The sequence below is a fragment of the Ochlerotatus camptorhynchus genome, unplaced genomic scaffold (genome assembly GCF_037179485.1).
Source record: "Ochlerotatus camptorhynchus isolate MF236.1 unplaced genomic scaffold, CSIRO-AGI_Acam_v1.1 ptg000213l, whole genome shotgun sequence".
Classification (NCBI taxonomy): domain Eukaryota; kingdom Metazoa; phylum Arthropoda; class Insecta; order Diptera; family Culicidae; genus Ochlerotatus; species Ochlerotatus camptorhynchus.
In genome coordinates, this window is record NW_027040703.1 from 6,217,359 (window position 1) to 6,243,499 (window position 26,141).

General features: G+C 39.2%; 1 protein-coding gene across 2 annotated transcripts in view; it reads left to right on the forward strand.

Annotated features, from left to right (window-relative positions):
• The window catches only part of Hipk (Homeodomain interacting protein kinase), a 479,478-nt gene that overhangs the window by 164,430 nt on the left and 288,907 nt on the right, over positions 1 to 26,141 (forward strand). For both annotated transcript variants that reach the window (XR_010517744.1, XM_065224621.1), the window contains exon 2: positions 22,114 to 22,442. Coding sequence is in view for 1 of the 2 variants with exons in the window: in XM_065224621.1 (XP_065080693.1) it covers positions 22,278 to 22,442 (165 nt within the window). In the remaining variant the exon portion in view is untranslated. The remainder of the gene's footprint in view (positions 1 to 22,113; positions 22,443 to 26,141) is intronic.

Below are 26,141 nucleotides of genomic sequence, written 5' to 3' on the forward strand. Positions count from 1 at the left end.
GCATTAAAATAATTGATATAGCTTCATTACAGCCGGAGATGTTTGTATTTTAGCAAACAAACTTTTATTAAGTGGAATTTCTTTTTTAGCTGTATCTAGAAAACAATCCTACTGTGTTTTTTTTTTCTGAAAATATTTTTGGATTCAGCACACGATTTACATGGGAAATGACCATCAACGTACAAAGTTCAAATATGCTGTAAACTAGTGTTGTTAGCATTTTGACGTAGGACTACGTCTGTGATTTCTATATGGGGGTACACTTTGTGAAAACAGAAAATGGAACATGTAACAAAATTATGGAAGATTTTGAACGTTAATAACTCAGCAGCCCCTGGACCAATTTCAATAATTTTATCACCATTCGATCAGAAATATTTCTACGCATCTGTTAAATTTAAGACTCGGTATCATTTTTCAAAATGTCACTATTGAAAGTTGCACGAATGTGCAACTGTTGCTATGATAATTAAAATTATCACCGATTGCCTGCGAAAAGCGATTTCCCTAACACAGATTTCAAAGTTGAGTTCCATCCGGTCTCACCAAACGCTGTTTATTCAATCACCGCGTGGTGAGTGGTGGTGTTCTCCGGTATACAACGAAAGGCTGCCCGCAAGCAGCTGGCTATCAAGGCTGCCCCCAACCGCTGATTGGATTCAGTTTCAATCACCGTGTGTGGTGGTGTCCGGTCGTCGGCATCAGCAGCAGCAGCAGTGCTTTCGGCGTTGTTGAACATTGTTCTCCAGTACACAACGAAAGGCTGCCTGCAAGCAGCGAGCTACAGCCCACATGAGCATTCAACGGAAGGAGGAAGAAGCCGCACCGCAATTGATCGGAATAAGTAACTCTCCGCGAGTCGCTGTTGGCCATCTATGTCAAGAGCGTCATACTAAAGAGTATAAACAGAGAGAACACCGCTCAAATTCCCATTCCTACACAAAACACAAGATTCTACTGGCTGCAGTTAACAAATAAGATTTATTATATAAGACCACGTAGTCCTACGTCACCCTTGCGTACAACCCCATAGGGCTATTCTTTGTAGTTTTTTTGCAATACATTTTGTAGGAGATCTGTGATGAATCTTTCGTACTAGGGTTGAAATTAGCGCCAGAACACTCTTAGAAATCTCTATCTTGTTGAAGTTTCATCATAGTTATCTTGGAATTCTTCTTAAAATTCATCTGTCATTTTCCTCACGATCCTCATACAAATCTCAGAATCACGTAGGAATTTTCTTCAAGGTTTTTTTCACAACTCCTTTTGAAATTTTCATAAATTACTTAAGAATTTAATTTAGAACTTGCATTCTTCTCCACAGAAATCTACAAGTTCATCTTACAATTTCTACTTTAGAAATTGAATATAGGGTATACGTCCCTAACCTCGGTCTAATATGCAGCCATCGATTACGTTTTTAATCATAACTCATCAATGAATTTACCTGCAAACGATATTCTACTGCTAAATGGTATGCTTAGATATGCTTATCATGTCGTTTGCTATCAGAAACCACGAAAAGTTGAAAAACTTACTTTTTTTAAGACAATAACTCACGAGGGAAATGTATGTAATATGGGTCTATTGTCCCCAAATTGGGTCTATTTATGGATGCAACTTCGTCCTATCTTGTTTGATCCTCAAAAAAACGCTCTTGGTAACGTTTTCTGATGTATTTTTTTTTATCACTATCACTGTTAACTTAATGCTCTTCATTCCTCAAAACATTTCTTAGAGAAAATTTTACGAAAACTACATTAAATCACTCAATTTAAAAATTAAAAATTTCGCTTATCGTCTTTTGACCGCAGAATATCTAAATCAGAACATTGTGATGTTCATTATACAGGTTTGGCAGAAAAAATCTCCCTTCCTGTTCGTTCCTTATCATCCAAATGCAAAACAACATTGTTGACGTTACTCTTATTGCTATATGCTGTCAAATGAATTTCATGGGCCATAGTTAGGAACATAGAAAAGAAATGTGTCCCTAAAGTTGGGTCCATGTTTTACTTGTGAAAACGTTGTTAAACAATTAAAATAAACATAAAATATTCAAACAGCAACTGTAAGTTTTACGTCTAGTGTGTATTATCAGGTAATTCCAATCAATAAATGCCATAATCAGGCCATTTGATGATCGTCAGTCAACCTTCCCATCTTAACCTTATAAGTCATGGCGGCTAAAAACTCCGAACATTGTGATATTCTCAACCAGTTTTATTACTTACGAGAGCTGAAAATGTATTGAAATGTTGTGATATAAATTGATTTGTGTGTGGTACACATTTATCAACCATCAGTGATCAATATTTTCCTTATTTTTTGTGTAATATTCCTTAATTAATTATTTATTTGCGTGATAGGCCGAATGAAAGGACTAGACCCACATTACATACCGTAACCCTAATTCTGGAATTCTGCTCCTTCTCCTTTGAAAATTATGCGGGAATCCTCCTTAATATTTGTTTGAAATCAACACTTTGAATTCTTTTTAATTTTACTAAATAATCCAGGGTTTGTCCGCAAGATTATATCGATCGTTCTGAAATGTCTTATAGCCCTTAAAATGCTTGCAATTCTCAGAGCCTTGACATTTATGACTCCACGACTCCAATGGTATGATTTTTTTTCAAATCTGATCTTGAAAAATATTCAGAATCTCACATTTTAATTATTGTTTCTCCAAATCTTGTATCACAAAGATTGTATTTATTTTTAGCCGGCGCCGGTGGTGTAGTGGTAAGCGTGACTGCTTTCTAACACCCCAATGGGTCTGGGTTCAATCCCAGCCGAGGTCGGTGGGATTTTTCTGAGGCATAAAAATCTCTGGTCACGTCTTCCTTCGGAAGGGAAGTAAAGCCGTTGGTCCCGGCCCATGTGTGTTAAATAAATTGGTGCGATATCCTACGCAGGTGTGGAAGCTGCCTTCCTGCACATTCGATTGCCGTCAATGGATGGCAATCGATGTCCGTCGGTGATTGGCACTAGATTGCGGAACAGAAACCGACGTTAAGTAAAGGAAAAAAAAGATGGTATTTAATCACAAATTTTTAAGAAAAGTTCTAGTTTCAGACTGTACACAAATTTCAAAGTTCCAGAATCTTGGGAATCTTCTTAAATCACTTTTTTTTATCTTTTCAGTCAATTCCTTTAAGTTATAGTTGAATATTAACAACCGGGATTTTTTTATGATTTGAACCGGGAAACCGGGAATTCCGAAATTAAAATTGACTGGCCACCCTGTGCCTGGAATTTTTCAGGAAAACGACGGGAAAATCAGGGAATTTATTTCTCATTATTGAGTCGACACCCTGCAATATCAGATTAAAAAAAAAATCGTTTTTCTTTTCCTAAATCTAGGATCACGATGATTTTTATAATTCATAAATCTCGAAAATATGCCGTAGTCTACGAAAACAAATGTCGAAACCAATCTTGGAAATATTCTTAAATCCCAAAACTTTCATTTCGGGAAAAAACCGAGAATTTCAAAATGTAAATTCACTGGCAGAGTTAAGGCTTCCTCTCGTTCAGCTTAGATTTTTTAGAATTTAGAAATATAATTGTCGCACTTAAACCATAAGGCATCCGAAGTAAGGTCTTGGTCAGAGTGAATCCACAAAATCTCCAGAAATCATCTGTTGAGCTACCATACTTGACCCATAAGACCTCTAAACTTAACCCATAAAGCATCCAATATGAACTCAAAGGAACTCTGTAGTTGACCAGTGACCTTTCGACATAATCGGTGAGACCTTCTTGGTCACTTCTTCTTCGTTTGTCGGCTCTCAACTTAGTGTTCTAATAGCACTTCCACAGTTATTAGTTGAGAACCTTCTATGCCACCAATGCATGCATTTCCCCATTTATCGCAAAACGGTTGTAGCAACTACTATGTGACTTATTTCGGTGACAATCAAGTTGCGCAAACTATTCGTAACGAAAGTGTGCTACTTGGGTTGTATATTATGTAGAAGAACAATGATACTGTATGCCAAGGGAAGGCGAGAAAATTGCCTTCGGCTGCTTCCGGCTTGGTAATAGGCTATTTTGACCACCATAACCTACCAATTTATTTTAGGTAACATGTCACATTGTAATTTTTCATGATAATCAGTATGCACACTTCACACCAACCTCTGAGAAAAAAATAGTTCAACTTATTTACCACATAGAGAGAAAATAGACGCAAATGAAACCATCCAACCATCTGGTAGGCGGAGAATACAAGTCACAGCAACGGATATGCAAAGATAGAAAATAAATCGAATCAATTTCTCTCCTGCCAATAGCCGTAGCCGCATACCGTCGTCGAAGTCGTCAATCATTCGCCAAGGCAACAACATCCTACCGGATTGCTCTGAATCATCTTGATGTGTACCTAACCGATGATGATGATGATGTGCCAATGCCAATGAGATCTTGATGGAAAATGGAATTTGATTATCCCTTAGGTTCGTTCCACTTGGTGGGTTGTCGCGAAGAGGGAAAAATTATACCGAAGAAAAAAGTAAATCCTATCAAATCCGCCAGCACGATGCTGCTTTGCCCTGCGACTTTGTGTATGTGGAAGGGAAAAGTATCATCCGGGGCTAGGAAATGATTTCAGACAATTTGGATTCGGGCAAATTTCGTCGCTAAACTAGTTTCGGAAATTGCGGCGAACGATCGAATTAGTTAAAAAATTACATTTTAAAGCAACCGGCAACAGTCAGTGGTCACGTCGTTTATGTTTCTCCTCTAGCTGAGTCCTTGAGTGAAACGTGACTAAACTAGTTGCCGGTAGCTACTCATTTACAAACTTCGCCATGAACTAGAAGATAACCGTTATCGGGGCCGCGATGTTTGGCAAAATGGAACGTTTTAGGTAAACTTTGTTCAGTTCAAAATCGAATGACCCTTGGGTGTGACAGTATACCGTCTCAAACCAAGACCAAACTTGCACCCTACTACATCTACTCATTCGTGGAAGTGAAACACCACTTTGGCGCTGTGCGCTGCTGTGATCAGGTTTCGACGACCGTCAAATCTGTAAACTGGTCGTCGTTAAACGAAAACAACAGCAGCAGGAGGAGAGCGAGCGCCGTCAACAAGGTCGACAACAAACACATAAACCATCATCAGCATCGGCAATCGAATGCGCTCGATTGCAGCAAGCGAGCAGGTTGGTGACGGAAAAGATAACATTTTATTTAGTCAATGTGGGCAATTAAAATGCGCCACTTTGCGAACTGCTGGGTTGCGGGTGTTTATGAAATACCTGATTAGTTTCGAACAATGTATCGGGGTGTTTTCCATCGTAAAGGTCATTGCAATACTTGCGGGGGTGGAGGATGAATTGAACGATCTCAAAATTAAATCAACGCAAGTAAGGCTGCTCTTTAGCCGGATCTTGGGGAAGTTTATGATTGGATTAAAAAAAACGAGCATAAAATAGGGAGGTACTTACGCCCATGGATGAACCAAATCAACTTGGTCACCTGCTCCCCGGGGTTGCTTTCTCGAAGACGACAAAGGGCGGCCAAACTAGTTTTGCTTTGGCGAATAAACTGGAATGGAGGACGGCGACTGTGGAGAAAATCGCAAAACAAAAAAAAAAACGATGAGCGTACAGGTTTAATTCGGTACAGAATCGAGAAAGTTTTACTTTGTGAAATTGATGTTTATTAAAAGTTGATGGAAGTTTCATTCTTCTTTATTATTGAGATTTTTAGTCATTTGGCTGGTTCATCTCACGTTGAAGGAAGGTTCCGCAAGCCAGATGGCATAGTTTTACATTCATTTGACGACTTTTACCATTGGGTAATGCAAAATTATCATAAAAGATTTTATCTATTCTCGTCAAACTAAGCCGCGGTCACACTTCTATGGGCATTTTTTTCGGCATGTCGAGTGAAGTATTTGTTTGTTTACATTTATTAGCTTAGCTGCTGGCTCCGCAATCCCTTCCAATCGATAGAATTGACCAAATTTGGGATAAAACGTTTTTAAAACGCTCCATACTTCTTCTCAGGTGTGAGTGTGATGTGGCTATAGTCGGAAACCTGTTTCCATTAGGCACTCTTTCCATTTGAACTTCGTGCATGATAGTTTGTCTGATATTAGCAACTCGAAATCAACAGCATTTTGCAGTGCGTTTTGTTTCATTTCAAGAAAAACTACCGGTTTGTTCAGACGTAAAAATCGAATCAGATATAAGCTTAAGAGGCAACCGACTGTCAGCCTCAGAAGGTGTCATCAATGATGGTCATCAAAAAGTGGGATTATGATGGTGAAAATAGTCACCAGCAACTTCCGATGCCTGTTCCAGCATAAACACAAGAAATACATCAATAATTCATATATCAATGCTTGTTCCGATACACTATTTTCAAACACTCAACTTTTATTCAAGCAGTATCTTATAGTTTTTACCTTATAGTTATGTGGCCAAAATACTTCACCATATAAGAATTTGTTATTGGTTGTAATGTTTAAATCTTATTTTTTTATAATTACTTTATTTGTACAGGCTCAATTGAATAAACTTTACAGAGCCGAGTTATATTTTTTCGTTATACATTATTACTGCCTTATATTTAAAGTTAAAGGAACTGAACCAAGTACTCGCGATTGTCTCGAGGTTAGTGGAGATTTACGATTTTTTGGATGGGAAAAGGGAGGAGGAGGTTGTAAATGTGGTTTACGATACAAATAATTAATTAACCCTAAATCATGAAATTATTTCTATTCATCTTGAAAACATAATGAAGTAATGAAATTGGGTTGTTAGCGGAATGCTAAATAAAACAGGAAAAAAGGTTATCTTCCATTTAATTCCACTTACATAATTATGGTATCCATGACAGATACGTATTTCGACTACAATGTGCAGTCTTAATCAGTGTCATTTCCACTAAAGAACTTATCAAAATCTAACCCCCTTAAGTACTCATCCCCTACGTAAAATTAGAGATTTTGCTCCTTTACCTAAAACTTAACTAAATTAAATATCAGGAAATTTATTTTTCATCATTGAGTCGGTGTGGAAAATCGGTGTGCGTGATTATGGACAATGATTCATCGTTAAATTTGATTACAAAACTCTTCCTGGTGATCATTACTACACCGTTCGTGATGGCCGAAGCGTTGACGATGCGGATAAGTCGATTTTTACCGAACAATTCGGTAAAAAGGCTATGGTTTGGCAAGCCATTTGTGAGTGTGGTATGCTCTCAAACCGTTTGCGACAACGGAGGCAATGACAACCGATGTTTACATTCGTAGATGATGATGATCCCACCTCTTACCCCTACAAAGTTTTGAGCTGGACGATTTAACTTTAAGATAATTAAATATGACAATGTAACCAGATTTGCAAACAAAATCGAACTGGTCCATCTCTTAGTTCATTCATATCCATAAGTATTACAAGCAATCAAGAGTTAATGAACAATCAACAAAGCATCCTATTACACTAGCAACCCCGCAATCTGATGCTATCATAATTTTCAGCAATGTCAGGAATGCTCATGAATCCGGCACCGATGGTGTAGCGGTAAGCGTGACTGCTTTCTCACCCCAATGGGTCTGGGTTCAATTCCAGCCGAGGTCGGTGGGATTTTTCTAAGGCATAAAAATCTCTGGTCACGTCTTTCTTCGGAAGGGAAGTAAAACCGTTGGTCCCGGCCCATGTGTGTTGAATGGGTGCGATATCCTATGCAGGTGTTAAATGCCTTCCTGCACATTCGATTGTCGTCAATGGATGTCAATCGATGTCTGTCGGTGATGAGAACTAGATTGCGGAACAGAGATGAATCCGCCAAATTGTCCCCAAGCCAGGCCAATCGAAACTTTTTGGGTCCTGACCAAAGCATATTTGCGGAAACATGCAAAGGCAGCGGATTCCGTTACAAAGTTTGTGAAAGACTGGGAAAAAGTATCCAAAATTGTTAGAAAGGCATCTGTGCTGAAGCTAATGAGTAACGTGAGATCAAAAATCCTTACGACTGATCGGATCTCGGATTTTATACGTTTAACTTATACGTTATACTATAGAGAACATGAATACGAAATAGAAATCGAACTTGCTGTTAACAGAGTTACGTTATCATTTTTTTTTTTTAAATCGTGCATTTCTGGGACACCTTATACTGGTCACCATAGCCGGTCGAACACCACCTCCGAAGAGGACCACTCGTCACGGTTTGATTTGCCCGGCAAGAAACCCAACCACAGGGCGGGTTTATGTGTAGAAGAGACCGAAAGTTTGAGGGCGATTCAGCAGACTGAAATCCCATGAGGGATTGAGATCCTCACAGATAGAAGCTGCTTCAAACAGTCTTAAGCGAAAGTTGGTGCTAGCCGCCGTTCTACCGAAACACAACAACCCCCAGTCACATTTATCATCACTGGAGGAACTTCCCCTTTCAGATTTCCTCCACCGATCGTGACACGTGAGTGCGGAGACTGTTTTCCCAGGCAGTCCAACCTGGAGTAAATTCTGCTAACAAAAAAAATACCACAACAAATAACGCAAAATTAGAACTACGCCAAATGTGAAAAACCTAGTCAACCAAAATTACCATTACAGCAAAAGCTTAAATTTTACGAAAAACAACATTTATTTCAGGGGCAAATAACGGAAATCATTATATAATTTATTAGAGTTCCTAACCTAGGTTTGTTCATAGTACTTGTTCTTTCCCATATGTTCGTTTGTTTGCTAGCTCTCCCTAATCGTGTGTGTGGTTTCTGAACTGGTTTTAGCGATTGCTAGCCTATCCTGTTACTTGTCTTCGAGCTCATGTGTTTGTGTGTGTGGAGATTTGCATGCATTTTGTTTACTCACGGTACCATTATTGTCGTCGCTGCTTCATCCGTATCGGCACAGAAGCATCCAATTGTCGGAGTGAGGTCGGCAAAGAAGCACTCTATTCAACGGTGTTGGTGTTGCGCATTGCACCCCGGACTGGTATGGTGCGGAAACTCCCAATCGAATCCTCGAATTGCACGAAAGCACGTTAGCTTACGTGGTGGATGCTGGCGGATTTGGCCAACGCTCTGTCGGAGAATAGGGTAACGGTGTCTCCCTTCCGGATTCTTCCCAAACCGGGAACCTTGATGCTGAAGCGTGGGGTCTAGAGAGCACGAACTTTTATCATGGGTGCGGTGGGCCGAGCAAAGCCATGTATCGCTAGAAGCTATGCGGTGCAATCCCCAATCTGCACAAAACGATCCTGCACAAAAAGCCGTCGAACGGCTGTTCGACACGTTACCATAAAATCTCCACACAAAAGACATTATTTACTTTACCTTTCTACACACTTGCACACACAAAAAGTGGACCACACGTAACTATTGATCTAACGTTTTAAATCTACAGGCTTACGGAAAGGAACGAGAAATTTAGCAACAAATTCAGTCTCTTAGACTACTCACATTTTTAATTTCACGAAAAACACACCGCGACACTAAGTACACTTAGGTACTAACTACTCGCACTCCCGCCTCTTCCACGCTTCAAGTCAAAGTAAAAGAGTAGAAGCTCCAGAAACCATCAGATAGATGTGACTTCGACGGTCATCGTGGCCGGAAGTACATCGAATTACCGAAGTAATTCAACGACAATTCTCAACATCTTTCTTTGAAAACGTTTAATGCTCTATCTCTTTCCTTATCATGCAACTTCAATATACTATCTCGCTCAAATCTAATTTCGGTTACTCTTTTATAAGAGAGAACGGTTCGGATTCAAACCCCTGACTTTAACGAACAGGTAGCGCATTCGGGTCAAATAGAATTAATTGGCTGAACGTATTGGGAACTCATTGCTTGTTGTATGACAAGTGTAACTCTACATGAGTGGACATTCCTTGGCGGGGAACACATTTATGATTTAATTGTAAAAACGTAACTTCATGCAATTTGATTAAATGAGTAAATTGCATAAATGTGAATTATGAACAAATAAACAACATACTAACTGAATAACGAAATAAATGAAAAGCGTTCTTGTTACAACGCTCTGATGAGACAAGAAAACCTCACCCCAAGCTCCTTCCCTGATCCTATCCTTCGACAATGTATCCCTTTGAACTATCGGCTCCGTAAAACTAACGCAATTGAACCTTCAAAATAAACGAACTAGAAATTAGACTTTAGAAAGTATTGTCCCAACATTTTCCTGGATTTCACCTCACAATTTCATGGACATTTTCCTCAGAGTTATTTTGAAATTATTTTTAAAATGCACTTGAGAGAATCTCTTAAAATTTTCTTGGAATTCCCTTTGAAGATTTCTAGAAACTCTCCTTGGAGTGCTCTTGGATTTTTTTAGAATTTTCTAGAACGATACTCAGATTTTTTTTTCAAAATACATGCTCAAAATTTCCAGTGAATTTTTCTTTTTGTAACCCGCGAATTCATTTTAATTCTCGGCGGAATTCCCTTGAACCTATGTTCAAGCGATCTTGAAATTCTGTAAAGAATTTGTTTAAGCTACATTCAGACTTCTGTTCCATTGGAATGATTATCCATGTTTCCATGTAGTTCTTCTCCGAATCATCTTGGATTGATAGATTGATTGATTGATTTACATTTAAGATATTTTCAGCCGTATTTCATTTTGGATAATGTCAGGATTGTAGCCATAATACCTTTAAGAAGTTTGTCTTAGGGTTAATTCACTTTGAATTCTCCTCCGAACTCAATGGCATTTCTTCAAATTTGTTCCCTGGATTTTTCTTCGCAATTTCCATAAAAAGCCTCTTGAGCAAGGAATAAAAAAATATCTCCAAATGACAAAACGACAAGCGATCCTTTTTTCATGACAAACAGCCTCTGCAACACAACTCGCTCGGGTCGGTCGAAGAAAATGACCAAATTGTTAGCAAGCTGCTTCACGAAGTAAAACCGAAGATGATACTCGTGTGTTAATAGGAATTTGTTTGTTGTGTCTTTTCTCGATTCCGGTAATGCTATGTCCTCAACCGTGTATATTGCAACAAATCAGGCAGGCAATATATTTTTTTTTTTTTTAACTCTTTATTTGTTCCAAATTCAAAATATATTACATTTCATTTTTAACCTAGGTGCTCCAGTTACTGCAGTAACGTACCAGCCTTAATTGTTATGATATATATCTAAGTGTTTTTACATTGTTCATGTCTTGGCAATCCAGTATTTTAAACAGGTTTTTTAACCTGCATGTCAGTATAACAATTGATATCTTAAAACTAAAAACTAAAACTAAATCTTATCTAAGTATAGAGGGAATTAATCGTTGCAATTGAGGATTGCAACGATTTTTGCCTGAAATTATTAATTATTTTGTTGGACATTTGTGCTAAAGTCTCAACATTCGAAATTCTATGTACTTCGGTTGTACTGTACCAGGGAGGCAACTTCAAAATCATTTTCAGAATTTTGTTCTGAATCCTTTGAAGTGCTTTTTTCCTGGTAGTGCAACAACAAGATCATATTGGCATGGCATAAAGCATGGCCGGTCTAAAAACTTGTTTAAATATTAGAAGTTTATTGGTCAGGCAAAGTTTGGATTTCCTGTTTATAAGAGGATACAAACATTTAATATATTTGTTACATTTGGCTTGAATGCCCTCAATGTGATCTTTAAAAGTTAATTTTTGGTCAAGTATTAATCCAAGATATTTCACTTGGTTTGACCAGGAAATTGGAACTCCGTTCATAGTGACTATGTGACTACTACTAGGTTTCAAAAACGAAGCTCTAGGCTTATGTGGAAATATTATAAGTTGAGTTTTGGAAGCGTTGGGAGAAATCTTCTATTTTTGTAAATAAGAAGAGAAAATATCTAAACTTTTCTGCAGTCTGCTGCAAATAACACGAAGACTTCTTCCTTTAGCGGAAATGCCTGTGTCATCAGCGAACAAAGATTTGTGGCAACCCTGAGGCAAATCAGGGAGGTCCGAAGTGAAAATGTTATACAATATAGGCCCAAGAATGCTACCCTGAGGAACTCCTGCCCTAACAGGTAGTCGATTAGATTTGGAATTTTGATAATTTACCTGCAGAGTTCTGTCAGTTAAATAATTTTGAACTAATTTCATAATATAAAGTGGAAAATTAAACTTTTTCAATTTTGCAATCAAACCTTCATGCCAAACACTGTCGAATGCTTTTTCTATGTCTAGAAGAGCAACTCCAGTTGAGTGGCCTTCCGATTTGTTTGAACGAATTAAATTGGTAACTCTTAAGAGTTGATGAGTAGTTGAATGCCCATGGCGAAATCCAAACTGCTCATCTGCAAAAATTGAGTTCGTATTGATGTGAAGCATCATTCTATTCAAAATTATCTTTTCAAAAAGTTTACTTATTGAAGAAAGCAAACTTATTGGGCGGTAGCTAGAAGCTTCAGCTGGATTTTTATCCGGCTTCAAAATTGGTACAACTTTTGCATTTTTCCATTTATCAGGAAAGTATGCCAAACGGAAACATCTGTTAAATAATTTTACCAAGAAAGACAAGGTACTCTCTGGGAGTTTTTTGATGAGGATATAGAAAATTCCATCATCACCTGGAGCTTTCATATTTTGAAACTTTTTAGTTATAGACCTTACTTCGTCCAAATCAGTCCCCCAGGAATCATCAAAAATATTTTCCCGAGAGAAAATATTCAGAAAATCCCGAGCAACCTGATTCTCAATAGGACTAGTAAGACCCAAACTGAAATTATGGGAACTCTCGAATTGCTTAGCAAGTTTCTGAGCTTTTTCCAAATTTGTGATCAAAATTTTACCACCTTCTTTAAGCGCTGGAATAGGCTTTTGAGGTTTTTTCAAAATTTTTGTGAGTTTCCAAAAGGGTTTGGAACTCGGGTCTAATTTAGAAATATTATTTTCAAAAGTTTTGTTCCTCAGGGCAGAGAATCGCTTTTTAATTTGTTTTTGCAAATCCCGCCAGATAACCTTCATGGCAGGATCGCGTGTTCTTTGATATTGTCTCCTACGGACATTTTTAAGACGGATCAAGAGCTGAAGATCGTCGTCTATTATAATTGAATCGAATTTAACGTCGCATTTTGGTACTGAGGCAGCTCTTGCTTCAACTATAGAAGTAGTCAGAGATTCAAGAACATAATTAATTTCATCTTTGGTTTGCAGAGGAATGTTTGGATCGAAGTTATATTCCATAAATGTTCGATACTGCTCCCAATCAGCTCTATGGTAATTGAAAGTAGAGCTGTTGGGATTACAAATTATTTCTTGGGATATTTCAAAAGTTACTGGAAGGTGATCAGAACCAAAGTCAGCATGGGTAACCAGTTGGCTACAAAGTTGACATGAATCAGTTAAGACCAAATCAATAGTAGAGGGATTTCTTGCAGAAGAAAAGCATGTTGGACTGTTTGGATATTGAATAGTGTAATAACCTGCAGAACAATCATCAAACAGAATATTACCATTGGAATTGCTTTGAGCATTATTCCATGAGCGGTGTTTTGCATTAAAATCACCAATAATGAAGAATTTAGACCTATGACGGGTAAGTTTCTGGAGGTCACCCTTGAGAAAATTCTTTTGCTGGCCTACGCATTGGAATGGCAAATAGGCAGCTATAAACGTAAGTTGTCCAAATTTTGTTTCAACAGAAACTCCCAAAGTTTCAAAAACTTTGGTTTCAAATGAAGAAAGAATTTTATGTTTGATTCGTCTATGAATAATGATGGCAACGCCACCACAGGGTCCATCAAGACGATCATTTCTATAAATCAAGTAATTTGCGTCCTTCTTAACCTTATGGTCAGGTTTAAGGAACGTTTCAGTTATAACGGCAATATGCACGTTATGAACTCGCAAAAAATTAAATAGCTCGTCTTCATTATCTTTAAGAGATCGAGCATTCCAATTTACAATATTTAATGCTTTAAAATCCATTACTGAATTTTAAAGTCATGACAATATTATTTGCAAATTTTACTCCAGTTTGAATAGCATCAAACATGGAGTTAGATTTAAGCATATCAGAAATCATGTCAATTAATGATTTCTGTAAAAATTCCATTTTAGGGGCAGTAATGCTTCCTAAGTCAAAATTGTCAAAATTTCCGTTAGAATTACTTTGGTTAGTATTTTGATTTCTACCCGCTGCAATAGCAGCATAGGTAGCTCCATTAACTCGCTGAACATTGTTAGCAGCGAGGGGAGTAGGTACAGATGAAAAATTTGAAGCAGGGGTGATATTTGTACCTACGGGTACGAATGTAGAATTTGTTCCTCGCTGACCGTTGTTAACAGCAGAGGAATTTGTACCTGGTCGGAAACGTGGAGCGTTTCTTACCTGTCGGTTAGAACGAGATTGTAGGATCGCTTTGCGAGTCTTACATTCCCAAAAATTGGATTTGTGGTTTTCACCACAATTTGAACATTTAAATTTCTTAGGATCTTCCTTCACAGGACAGTCGTCCTTTGCGTGAGAGGAATCACCACAATTCATGCATTTAGCTGGCATGTAGCAATTTTTAGTTCCGTGACCCCATCCCTGGCACTTCCGGCACTGAGTGAGGTTTTGGAAATTTCCTCCAGTCTTCCTGAAGTGTTCCCACTTCACTCGGACATGGAGCATAAGGCTAGCTTTTTCTAAGGCCTTAAGGTTGTTTAGTTCACTAGACTTGAAGTGAACTAAATAAAAATCATTAGAAATCCCGTTGCGCGAATCGCCAGGACGGGATTTCATTTTCATTTTGATTACTTGGAGTGGCACAACTCCAAGTAATTTTGCCAGTTCATCTTTGATCTGATCCAGGGATTCACCACTGGGCAGTCCTTTCATGACAACCTTGAACACACGTTCAGTTTTGGTGTCGTAAGTAAAAAATTTGTGCTTCTTCTCAGTAAGATACTTGAGAAGACATTTAAATCCGTCCAAGGTTTCAGCCAATACACGGCATTCACCCCGACGTCCAATTTGTAGAGAAAACTTAATTTTCACGAAGTTCAAAAGTTCCATGCGAAGAGCATGGAAATCGGAAGTGGTTATCACAATAGGGGGAATCTTTTCCTTCTTGGCATTAAGCCGGGAAAGTTTACTAGAATTTTTCTTGGATGATGGATCATTCTCATCATCCGTGAGCAAATCAAATTGATTACTCAAATTAATTTCTTCAGAAGGGGGGTCAAGAGTTTGCCCCTTTCTTTTGCGTTTAGGCGCCATGGCGGCAGTAAATTTTTATCCAAATCGACTTCCAAGCAGATTACTATAAGAATCTGAAGGATCGAAGAGGAATTTTCCAAATCGATATCCAAGAAGGATTACCTCGGGTAGGGTCCAAACAAGGATCGAAGAGGAATAAAGTTGAACAAGGTAGAAATTTTTACAGGTTGAGCACTGAAAAGTGCTGTTTAAATTTGTTGTAGCTTTAGGTAGTAGTAACACTTCCTTCAGCAAAAAGCAAATAGATCCGCACGGCAAGAGAGCACGATGCGGACTGAAGCAGGCAATATATAATTATCCTTCTACCACTCCGATCGAGCTTGCAAAGAGAGGTTGTCGTGGTGTCAAGCATTTTGTTTGTATCGTTGGTTGCTTTATGTGTTTGGATTCGCTGCTCTTGACTCTTAAATTTCTAGCTAAATTTTTCCACAATTCTCCTCAAACTGCTTAAAATTCGCTATAATTTCTCGAAAGTACCAGAATCCTAAAAATGTAATCCCTTGAGGTCATGTTTTTTTGGTTTGGGATCATAATAATTGCGCAATATTTGAAATTTTATATGTTTTCGTAAGCTGAAACCTCAATAAGTTCAATGAAAATGATGAAAAGTTTTCTTGGTCTTGAATATAAAAAAAATCTCATGTAATCTTCTAAAAATGTCAATGTCCGTTTGTTTTCCAGTTTTCTGCATTTATAATAAAATGTGGGAATTTGTTGTGTAGTTACAAATATGGCTAAAATCAGCCATGCTAGTTCCTTTTTGTTTTTTTTTTTTTTTTTATATATATTTAGCGTGGAAAAACCGAGGAGATTTTTTTGAATGAGGAGAAGGAGAAGTAGATTTTAAATATAGAATGTTGTACAAGAATAATCGAATGAATACAAATGTTAAATTTATTACAAGAGTAATCCGAAAAGCTAGCAATAATTGCAACAATGCGCGTGCAATGCCCAAATAGGAAGAGCTACCGCCACCGATAACGACAACGGACAGTTTTCCGGCAAGGCAGACAAAAAAGTCCTTGCGTTCAAGAATCCTACACAAATAGATCGGTGGAAGAGACCTTCGCCAAATGTCACAAGTAGTACCGTGAAAGGTTAAGTTAAGTGTTTATGGAAAATACCGCTGCAGGAGAAATGATCGAATATGGAAACATAGAAGGAAAAATATGTAAACGAAGTGGAAATTCAACGCTGTATTTTTAATTTGACGACCCTCTTCCGTCTGGTATGGAAAATAAAAAGCGAAGATGTCAGTGATGGAATTTGATTATAGTTTTGTTCGGGTTTAGACTGCTGGGCGCATTTCCAACAGTGAATTTCGGTGAATATGTATTTACATAACCTTTCCAAAGCTCAATGACACTTTCTCGGTGTGTAACACCGGTTCAATGTCTAGAATAAACAAACTGATGCGTAGTCTCATGCCTACGTTCTAGGAAGCAGGTGTTCAATGAAAAAGTTATATACGCTGGATAAATTTAGCTAAAACGCACTTTACCGAAGAACCGACCGTCAATTCCACCGAATATATATCTCATTATCGTTTACGACTGAGCTGTGGAAGGAACCAGCCAGCGGCTTGTATTTCGTCATAATTTCCTTCCGTTCCATCAACACGACACAATCAAACGGTTCTTGAATTTCCCAGCCAACAACTCCGCAGCAATATACGATGTACCGCAATATGCTGTTCTTAATTGGTAGCACTTGGATTCATCATTCAGTACACAGTTTCGTGTCCAATGATTGTTGTAATGTAGGGAAGCTCCAATTCAACGTACACATAGATACCTAATCCAACATGCCGATTGCGTTTCGGATAGAAATTCATGATTTGTTTGTGCTTCATCCGCATGGCAGTTGAAACATAAAATTAATGACAAAACTCTGATCGAAGCGACTGAATAAAATATGGTGCTTCTGGATCGGTTTTCCAAGAACTGGATCCAACCGGCCGACCCATTGTTATTCGCAGTTCATTCCGTCCTCGCTGTCGCAAGTTTGTTGGTTTGAAGATAAAGTTGCTTACACAATTAGAACCTTGGCACCGCTATGCGCCCCACACACCGAACTAAACACGCACCCGTTGAAGATGATAATACTATTAGCGTTATAAAACGAACCGGGGGAAAACATCTCAAATTGACGTTAATTACGGACTTGTGATGGCGTAGCGGCGACCGTCGTCGGAATCGTCACGCACCAGACCAGACTCGATGTGGATGCGCGGTAGCGGCCTGATGTAGCTTCTGAGACTAACATAGCTGTTATAGATGCAGTCGGGGGAGCCTATCTCCCGCTCTCAGCTTGAGATTTGCACACTAATGCTAATGTATAATGAGAATGCGCTCCGGAATGGACCATAAGAAAGGCCGCGGAAATCATCTTGGTTCATGTTCGTTCGATACTACTGATATGTGCGCCAATCCTTAGTTGTGAAGTAGTGGGTGTAACTGTTTCTAATGTTGGTTTGGTGGGTTCAGCGAACGTTAAGATCGACTGTAGTCAACTAAGTATTTGAATGGGAGTGCGTTTTCTATCTGTGATTCAATTTTGGTGAAATAAATTGCTTCATAATTGTGCGTGGAAAACAGTGGTAACACCCAGGGCTGGTAGCAGGTGGCTAGGTTACTATTTTCAAGTCAGTCACTAAAAAGTCACATTTTCACCCAAAAATCACTAAAGTCACTTTTTTTTACGACCAATATTGATGATAGTAAAGAAGCTTGATTTGGCAACAATTTTTAATACATATAATACATAACTCTGGATGGTAGCATACCATCAATTACTGTCAATGGTCGAAAGGTACAGTAGCAACACCTACCCCACCCGTGTCCCCTCGAGATCGTCAAGTCGACGATGACAGGAGCACATATCGTGGTAGGGGTAAACAATAGTTGCAATTTCCAAACCTACGACTGGATGCCTTCCTTCAAATAACAATTGAAGTGCGGTAAAAATCGGTAGAACTGTTTCAAACACACAGTTGGTACTTGAACGGGTCGGTTTTCATCTCTTTTTGCCAGTGGTGGCGGGGGGGGGGGGACACCCCCTCACCATCCCTCTCCAAAGAGGGAGTTTGGTAAAGAGAGATGAAAAAACCGATTTGTACCTTCCTTAAAAGTTGTCCTAGTTCGCTATTCTAATATCTATATACAATCTTCACACTGCCGTACTCTAACGGAACTATCAACTCTATGCTTTCATCTACTCCATCTATCGTATAAAAATTACCACTACAGTCTGTTATTTGAAATTAGCATCTTCAACTATAACCAGAACTGTCCAATCGGTGTTGAGGGAATCACTAATATTTTGTTTTGTTTTTCTCCATTGTTTCCATTCAACTGAGCAAAAGTGTCTCACTCTCTGAGTTAGTCTCGTTGTCCGTGCATACGTTCTAGACCCTCGAGAGAACATTTTGAAATTAGCCTTTAATGAAAGGGAGATTCTAAACATTCATTTGGTGGAAATTTCAGCGATATTAATCTTTTAAGATAATGTTTTACATCTGAGATACGTGTTACCACTAATTTATCAGAGGTATACAAGTGGAACGACTAACCCCAATTTATGTATCCACAAATCTGCATGAAAATCTTCACCAGGTTAAGTCTTATACCACTTAGGCTGATGTAAATTGTATTTTTATTTTATGATATTTGATATGCGGGAATTGCCGCCAAGTTTTGAGAAATTTCTGAACTACTGTTCATCAGCCAAAAGATCTTTATCTCCTTAACAGCTTTGCCAAACACAGTAAATTTCTAGCTGTTCAGGATCTTGAGATATTATGTATGCGAAGATTTCACGTATATCCTAGCGCCGCGTAGTGAAAAAATTCTGTACTGCCGACCATCGAAAAAGTTTTGATCTCCTGGACAACTTTGCCGATGACAGTTTAGCAGGTCTCGAAATATATCTAATGCGAGAATTTCACGTGTATACAAGCGCAATGATGTGAAAAAAAATGAATTTCTGTCCACCAGCCAAAAGGCCTTGGCTCCCTGAACAACTTTGCCGAAGGCAGTAACACTCTATTTGGTCAGGATCTCGTGATATTTTATATGTGAAAATTTCACGTGTATACTGGCACCGCTTAGGAAATTATCAACTATTGTACACCAAGCAATAGGCTTTGACCTTCTGAACAACTTTGTCGAAGACAGAAACTTTCTATCTGGTCAGGATCTCGAAACAAACCACATGCGAGAATTTCACGTGTACTTTAGCGCTACGTAGTGAGAAAATTTTGAACTACTGTTCACTAGCAAATTCTATTTGATCAGAATCTCGAGAAATTTTACATGCGAGAATTTCGCGTGTATACTAACGCCATATAGTGTGAAAATTCTGAACTATTGTGCACCAAGCAATAGGCATTGACCTCATGAACAACTTTTTTGAAGACAATAATTTTCTACCTGTTCAGTATCTCGAGCTATAGCATACGCGAGAATTGTACATGTTTACTAGCGCCACGTGGTGAGAAAATTCTGGGCTACTGTCCACCAGCCAAAAAGTCTTGACCTCCTGAACAAGTTTGCCGAAAACAGTAGCTTTCTATCTGCTCAGAATCTCGAGGTATTGTATATGCGGGAATTGCATGTGTATACTAGCACCGAGTAGTGAGAAAATTCTGAACAACTGTCATCACATGTATACGAGCACTACCTACTGAGAAGATTCTGAACTACTGTTCACCAGCAAAAAGGCTATGATCTCCTGAACAGCTTTGCCTAAGACAGTAACTTTCTATATGGTCAGGATCTCGAGATATTTTATATGAGAATTTCACGTATGTACTAGCGCCGCGTAGTAAGAAAATTCTGAACTACTGTCCACCAGCCAAAAAAAAATGACCTACTGAACAAGATTGTCGAAGACAGTAACTTTCTATCTGGTCAGGATCTCGAGCTATTGTATATGCGAAAATTGCACGTATATACTAGCGCCACGTAGTGAGAATTTTCTGAACTACTCCACCAACGAAAAGATCTTGACTTCCTGAAAAACTTTGCCGAAAACAGTAACTTTCTATCTGGTCAGAATCTCTAGATATTTTATATGAGAATTTCACGTGTATTATAGCGCAGCGTATTGAGAAATTTTTTAACTATTGTGCACCAAGAAATAGGCTTTGATCTCTAGAAGACAGTTACTTTCTATCTGGTCAGGATCTCGAGATTTTCCATGTTGTAACCAATTAAGTCAAATCCCAAGTAATACGGACACCGTTTACGCGGTTTACATTCACATTTTCTCTATTATTCGCATTTTTTGGAGGTTAACTGTGATAAAAGTTTAGCTTGTTTAGTTAAAAACAAGTTTTTTAAAGAATACCCGTTGATTTCATATCGATTGGTAGCTCGGCTGCAAAATGACAATGGATAACTCACACCGTTGTACAAAGTACAACGCGCGAGTACTCGTGTTACAAAAGTTGTCGCGAGTAACGGAGGGTTAACGAGAGTTCTGAGAAGAATTCTACGATGAAGATTCTAGGTCTAATTCTAATAAGAATTCAAAATTAGTTCTAAAATTTTGCTTTTAGGGAGCTCTGATGAAAATTCCATGAAAATCCCGAGAACTCCAAAGATGGTCTCTGTCTCCTCTCTCTTAGTTGACTAACTTAAATTTAGGAAGTACTGCACGCATCGTCTTACTTGGTAGCTAGCTGGGCCTTTACCGACTGAGCTAAGAGAGGTCCCTTTAAAGCATTCTACAAGTCTAAAGCATGGTCTACAGAACACTGATAAAACAAAAATTGTTACTTGGGATGTCAACTGATCAGAGTGACCATGGTCACCCTATGACCCCGGATTTCAACAGCAATATTTTGTGTGACGTTTAAGAAGTTTCAGAATTGTATCGTCAATTCATTAGAAACGATGCGATGCCAACTGACCAGAGTGATAGTGTTTATCCGATGATCCCACACAAGTTCAGGAAGCTCCGGGGGATGGAACCAATACCTGATTGTAAAAGAAATCAGAAATCGTTCAGGATTTTATTGACAGTTCATTAAAGACTATGCCAACTGACCAGAGTGGTAATGGTCACCCGATGACTTCTGCCTGAGCTGGTTTTTGGAATCAGTTAATTAATCTGAAAATAGCATGTAGATTGGGTCCGACGAACACATCACAAAGGTCCTTCCACTGAGGATTGATCTCGTTGCAATAAAATCTATACAAGATAATGATATACTCAAATTGTCACCTATCTTCAAAAAAACAACCAATCAACCTAACTAGATTGGTATGTATTCTAAACTAAGTAGAGGCTTTACATTTCACTTCTTTGTTCTTGCTGTTACGAATTTCCATCGCTCTCAGCAAAAATAACCATACTGCCTGTGGTAAAGGAAAGGCAGAGGGAACCGCTGTGGGTGGAAAATGGAACAAATCACCAACACGGGTCATGGATTTTCACGCAACAGGCTAGAAAAGCGTTACATCATCACTCTTTGTTTCCACACTCACGCCCAGCACTGCTCAATTGATTCGTCCTTGTTTGCGCTGCTCTATGCTATGATCTCTCCCAAACGGTTTTATGTAATGAGGGAGGGCGGGGCGGAGGTCAACGAATTCCGACCGAGCCTGATTTTTTCTCTCGATTGGAGCTGGGATGGGAAATCTGGTATTCAAATAGCAGCTAGAGAAAAGAAGAAATGGGTGCTGCAAACGGAATGGACAAAAAAAAATATATGTTGTCAAAAGTTGGTATTGGACTAGCACAGGGATTCGGGCCGCGTTTCGGTACCGTAGTTCTGTTGAATGGGGACAATGATCCGAGCCAATTTTCGAACTCTGCACGAATCCGATTCAATACAAAATGAATTCTTACGCTTCCCAACAACAACGTGGAAAACTACTAGTGCACGGTACTAAATGTTGGAATTTCTCTTTCTCTCTGTCCTATTTACAGCTGAGTGCGACTGTGGTTGCGTCGAAAGTGCTACGGTCGTTGTGACCACCCCCACAACCAACACCTCCATCGGTAACGACACCGGTAGCAACAATAACAACAACATCAAGGACTGCGACAGCGGCGGCAGTACCGTTGTAGTAGCTGCTGTTTCCTCGGGGGCTATGGGCGCCCCATCCAACGGCTCCAAGACGGCACATTCAAAGGTTGCAACCGGAGGAGGTCATGCCAACACGCAGACCTCCAGCAAGCGGTCGAGCAGCGGAGCCGACGGCGACTACCAGTTGGTGCAGCACGAGGTGCTCTACTCCCTGTCTGCGCAGTACGAGGTAAGTCGAGTCCTTTTGCGAAGCACACATAATCCTTTTTCGACCCTTTCGGCAGTGGCGTAGCTCCTGGGGGTGCTGCCTGCCCGAGCAAGAACCGATAACTGACCGATAACATATGAATATCTTAATGTGGTAGGGGAAATGGATGTAATGTCGGCCCATACATAAATTCAGCAATGTGCAATAGCTACCAAAAATATCCATTAGTACCGTCCCAATGACGCGGTCATCTAGATAAAATTGATAAATAGTAGATTTTTAACGATGGGCTCAATCTTAGATCCATAGGCCAACATTAGAGCCATTTACCCTATGATGTCTTATTTTGGTATGCTTGATGTACACCTGTGTTCAATATAATAGCAGCGCATGCCGATTTCCATACAAAATGGTCAACTTTGACAAGTTGTAACTTTGTTCTCTTAAGATCAATTGAGCTGAAACGTTCGCCACAGAACTACAAATCTGTTCAATTTTACGATTACAAAACACCAAATTTTTGGAAGCACCTGCCGGAAAGTGAGACACAAGGTAAAATTGTTCTATATTGAACACAACTGTATAAAACCTTGTTTTTGTTTCATTCAACTATCGAAATATTTAGTAAATTATCAAATCATACATAAATTCCGCAATCGACTAAATTTGCAATAGCGACCAAAAATATCCAATAGTACCGTCCCAATGACGCGTTCATCTAGATAAAATTGATAAATAGCAGATTTTTAGCGATGGGCCAAATCTTAGATCCATAGGTCAACATTAGAGCCATTTCCCATAGATAATGGTTCTAAGAATTTCGTAAAAATTTGTTGTTTTGTTCCTTATCACACACCGAAAAAGTTTTCACTTAGTTTCTATTAGGAACGCACATAATATTTTTTCCAATAACAAAAATAATTATTTTTATCTGAATATCATTAACATAAGAAATTCTATGTGAGTAATCATATAAATTTTATTGGACGCATAACGTGATTTAGTGGTGCGATTTCCAATAATGGGATCACATGAAAGTTATGTGAAATTCACATGGATATTTTCCACTGGTTATGTGATTTATTTTATGAGTGCAATATATTAGACCTGTATTTTTTATCATTAGGGTGACCATTTTCATATTAGTGTGGTACAAAATATCGTGTGTTTTCGATTTTTTTTCTTAATTGTTTTTTTTTTCAAAATTTTATTCGTTTTTAAAGATCAAAATATCAAATAATATAAATAAAATGTTATTAAGAATACGTTTTAGTAAAAATATACTGATATTAAAAATTGCGATTTTGTATTGAAAAACATTGATTGTTTTTTATGGTTTTCTTGGTCCCAATTTTTTAATATCTTTATTTTTTTTTCCTAAAAAGTATTTTAATTACTTTTCATTTGATATGTTGATCTTTAAAATCGGTTCAATTCTTGAAAAAAAGTAATTTAAAAAACAATTTTGGACCACCCTAACATGGAAATGGTTACCCTAATGACAAAATAAAAACACATGAGTCTAATATTTTGCGACGTTAAAAAGTCAGACCTTAATTCTAGATAGAGCTGGAATTAGGGCGTAACAGCTTTTGTAAGCAATGACTTCTTTCGATGATTTCTAGAAAGTTAAGGCTCACCAACGCAAATCAACAACACCATTGGGTAGAGGAAGACTTCCCCTACCCGACGGTAATGTTGTTTTGAGTGGGTGTGCCTTGAGTTCATATAAATCGTCGATAGAAGTCGTTGTTTACAAAAGCTGTTACGCCCTAATTCCAGCTCTATCTAGAATTGAAGCTGGCACGGGTTGGTATCCACTAGTTGCCTAGTGCAGCTCCACCAAAACCCATTCCTTACTCACTCCTCTACCTGGATCCACCGGGACCACGTTGAAGTGACTACTTCGAGGGGGCAGTACTCATGTACTTTTCATACTCTCTGCGCTAGCTGGCGTTGCTAGATCACTGCTAATCTCTCCATTTCATTTCATCAACGAAATTCTCCACGTTAAGGACAGGCATCTCATCTCCCTTCGCACTGTCTCGCACCTTGGACACAGGCTTGCTGAAACTCCTCAAACTCACTGGAGGTTTTAAAACACTCATGTCCTGCGAGTTTAGCCAGCCCTCACCTCGAGTGAGTGGCGGAAGGAATATGGATGAAGTAAACAAAAACTCCTCGAGAGAGAGAGGGATAGTGAACTTCAGCGAGAAGATGATTTGACGTGAGGGGCGCTTTTCGAGACTCCGGATGACTTTTTTGTTCGACGCAAGAAGCTCAGAGTTCACCCAGAGTGAGAGTAAGAGCGTGTGATAGAAAACATGAACAGGAATGGCAGCAAACCTCACTCTCGTTTTATCCCCCTTCGCTCACAAGCTCTGAAGCTCAGTGGAATGATTTGGCAGTAGGCATTCTACTCCTCAGAAAAATGCTACGTTCGGCTCATTTCAAACTCGCGAGTGAGGCTCCATCAAGCCAAAGACCACATGCTCCGGCGTTTCATCCACGTTGCCACACGGCGGACAAAGGGGTCACGCTGCGTGTCCGAATCCATGCAGGTATTTCCTGAGACAGCCGTGGCCAGACAGGAACTACGTCAGGTAGTGGTTGACTTCTCCGTGTTTTATGTTCACCTAGGTCGAAAGAATCGGTAATAACCGATGTGTCCATCTACCGTTATCCACCGTGTTCCACTCCTATTGCCACTTTTCCAAAGACTCCGCTTTCACCACTTTCCGGCTTCTCTCCGACTGTAGCACTCGCTGTTCTCCGCCGGGTGATGCCGATAGGGATCATTCCGGCGATAGCGCATACTGCTTCCGATGAGATGGTTATGTATGCACTCATGACTCGCATGGTCATGAGCCGATACGTACTGCTCAGTTTCCTTTGGGTCTGCTTCGTTTCCAGTGCTCCAAACCAGGCTGGACCTCCATCCACTCTAGCTATTGTGTTGATGGCCTTCGAAGCATTCTCACAGACATATTCGACGTGGCTGGCGAAGTTTAGCCGGTCATCGATCATCACTCCCAGGTATTTCAACAAGCGCTTCGAGGCAAAGGCGTGCGTTGGACCAATGATGGAGCCTTGTGGACCTCCCGCTGTGATCCTTATCGATCTCTGTCCCATGTCTGCCTCGTAGACCAGACCAGGTTCTGGAAGTAGCTCCTCAGAATCCTGCACAGGTAGTCTGGGATCTTCACTCTATGCAGCGCTTTGGTAATGGCTTTCCAGCTGCGCTGTTGAACGCATTCTTGATGTCGATCGTTATCACGGCGTAATATCGATCTCCTCTTCGCTTCTGTTTGGACGCTTTCTCGGCTCTCTCGAACATTGTCAGAATTGCATCCACCGTTGATCTCCCTTTCCGGAATCCAAACTGCCTCTCCGACAATCCAAAACAAAAGCTGATAGGGCTGATTAGGTTGAAGCATTGTCCCTTTCAATTTCCGATGTTGTTTAGCTCCGTTGAATTCTACAATTTGGAATGACGAAAGCTCTTGAAAATTGAAAGTCAATCAAAACTTTCATGTACAATTTAATGAAATATGTTATGCTCTTTTTTTATTTTCTAAGAATAAATGTTGCTGAATATGAAGCAATGTTTTTATTACAATTGCAGGGCTGTTACAGGTGCGGATTTCGTGATTTTCGCGGATTTGTCGCGGATTAGAAACTTTCAGTCGCGAAAATCCGGCCTCCCTTAGCTCAGTCGGT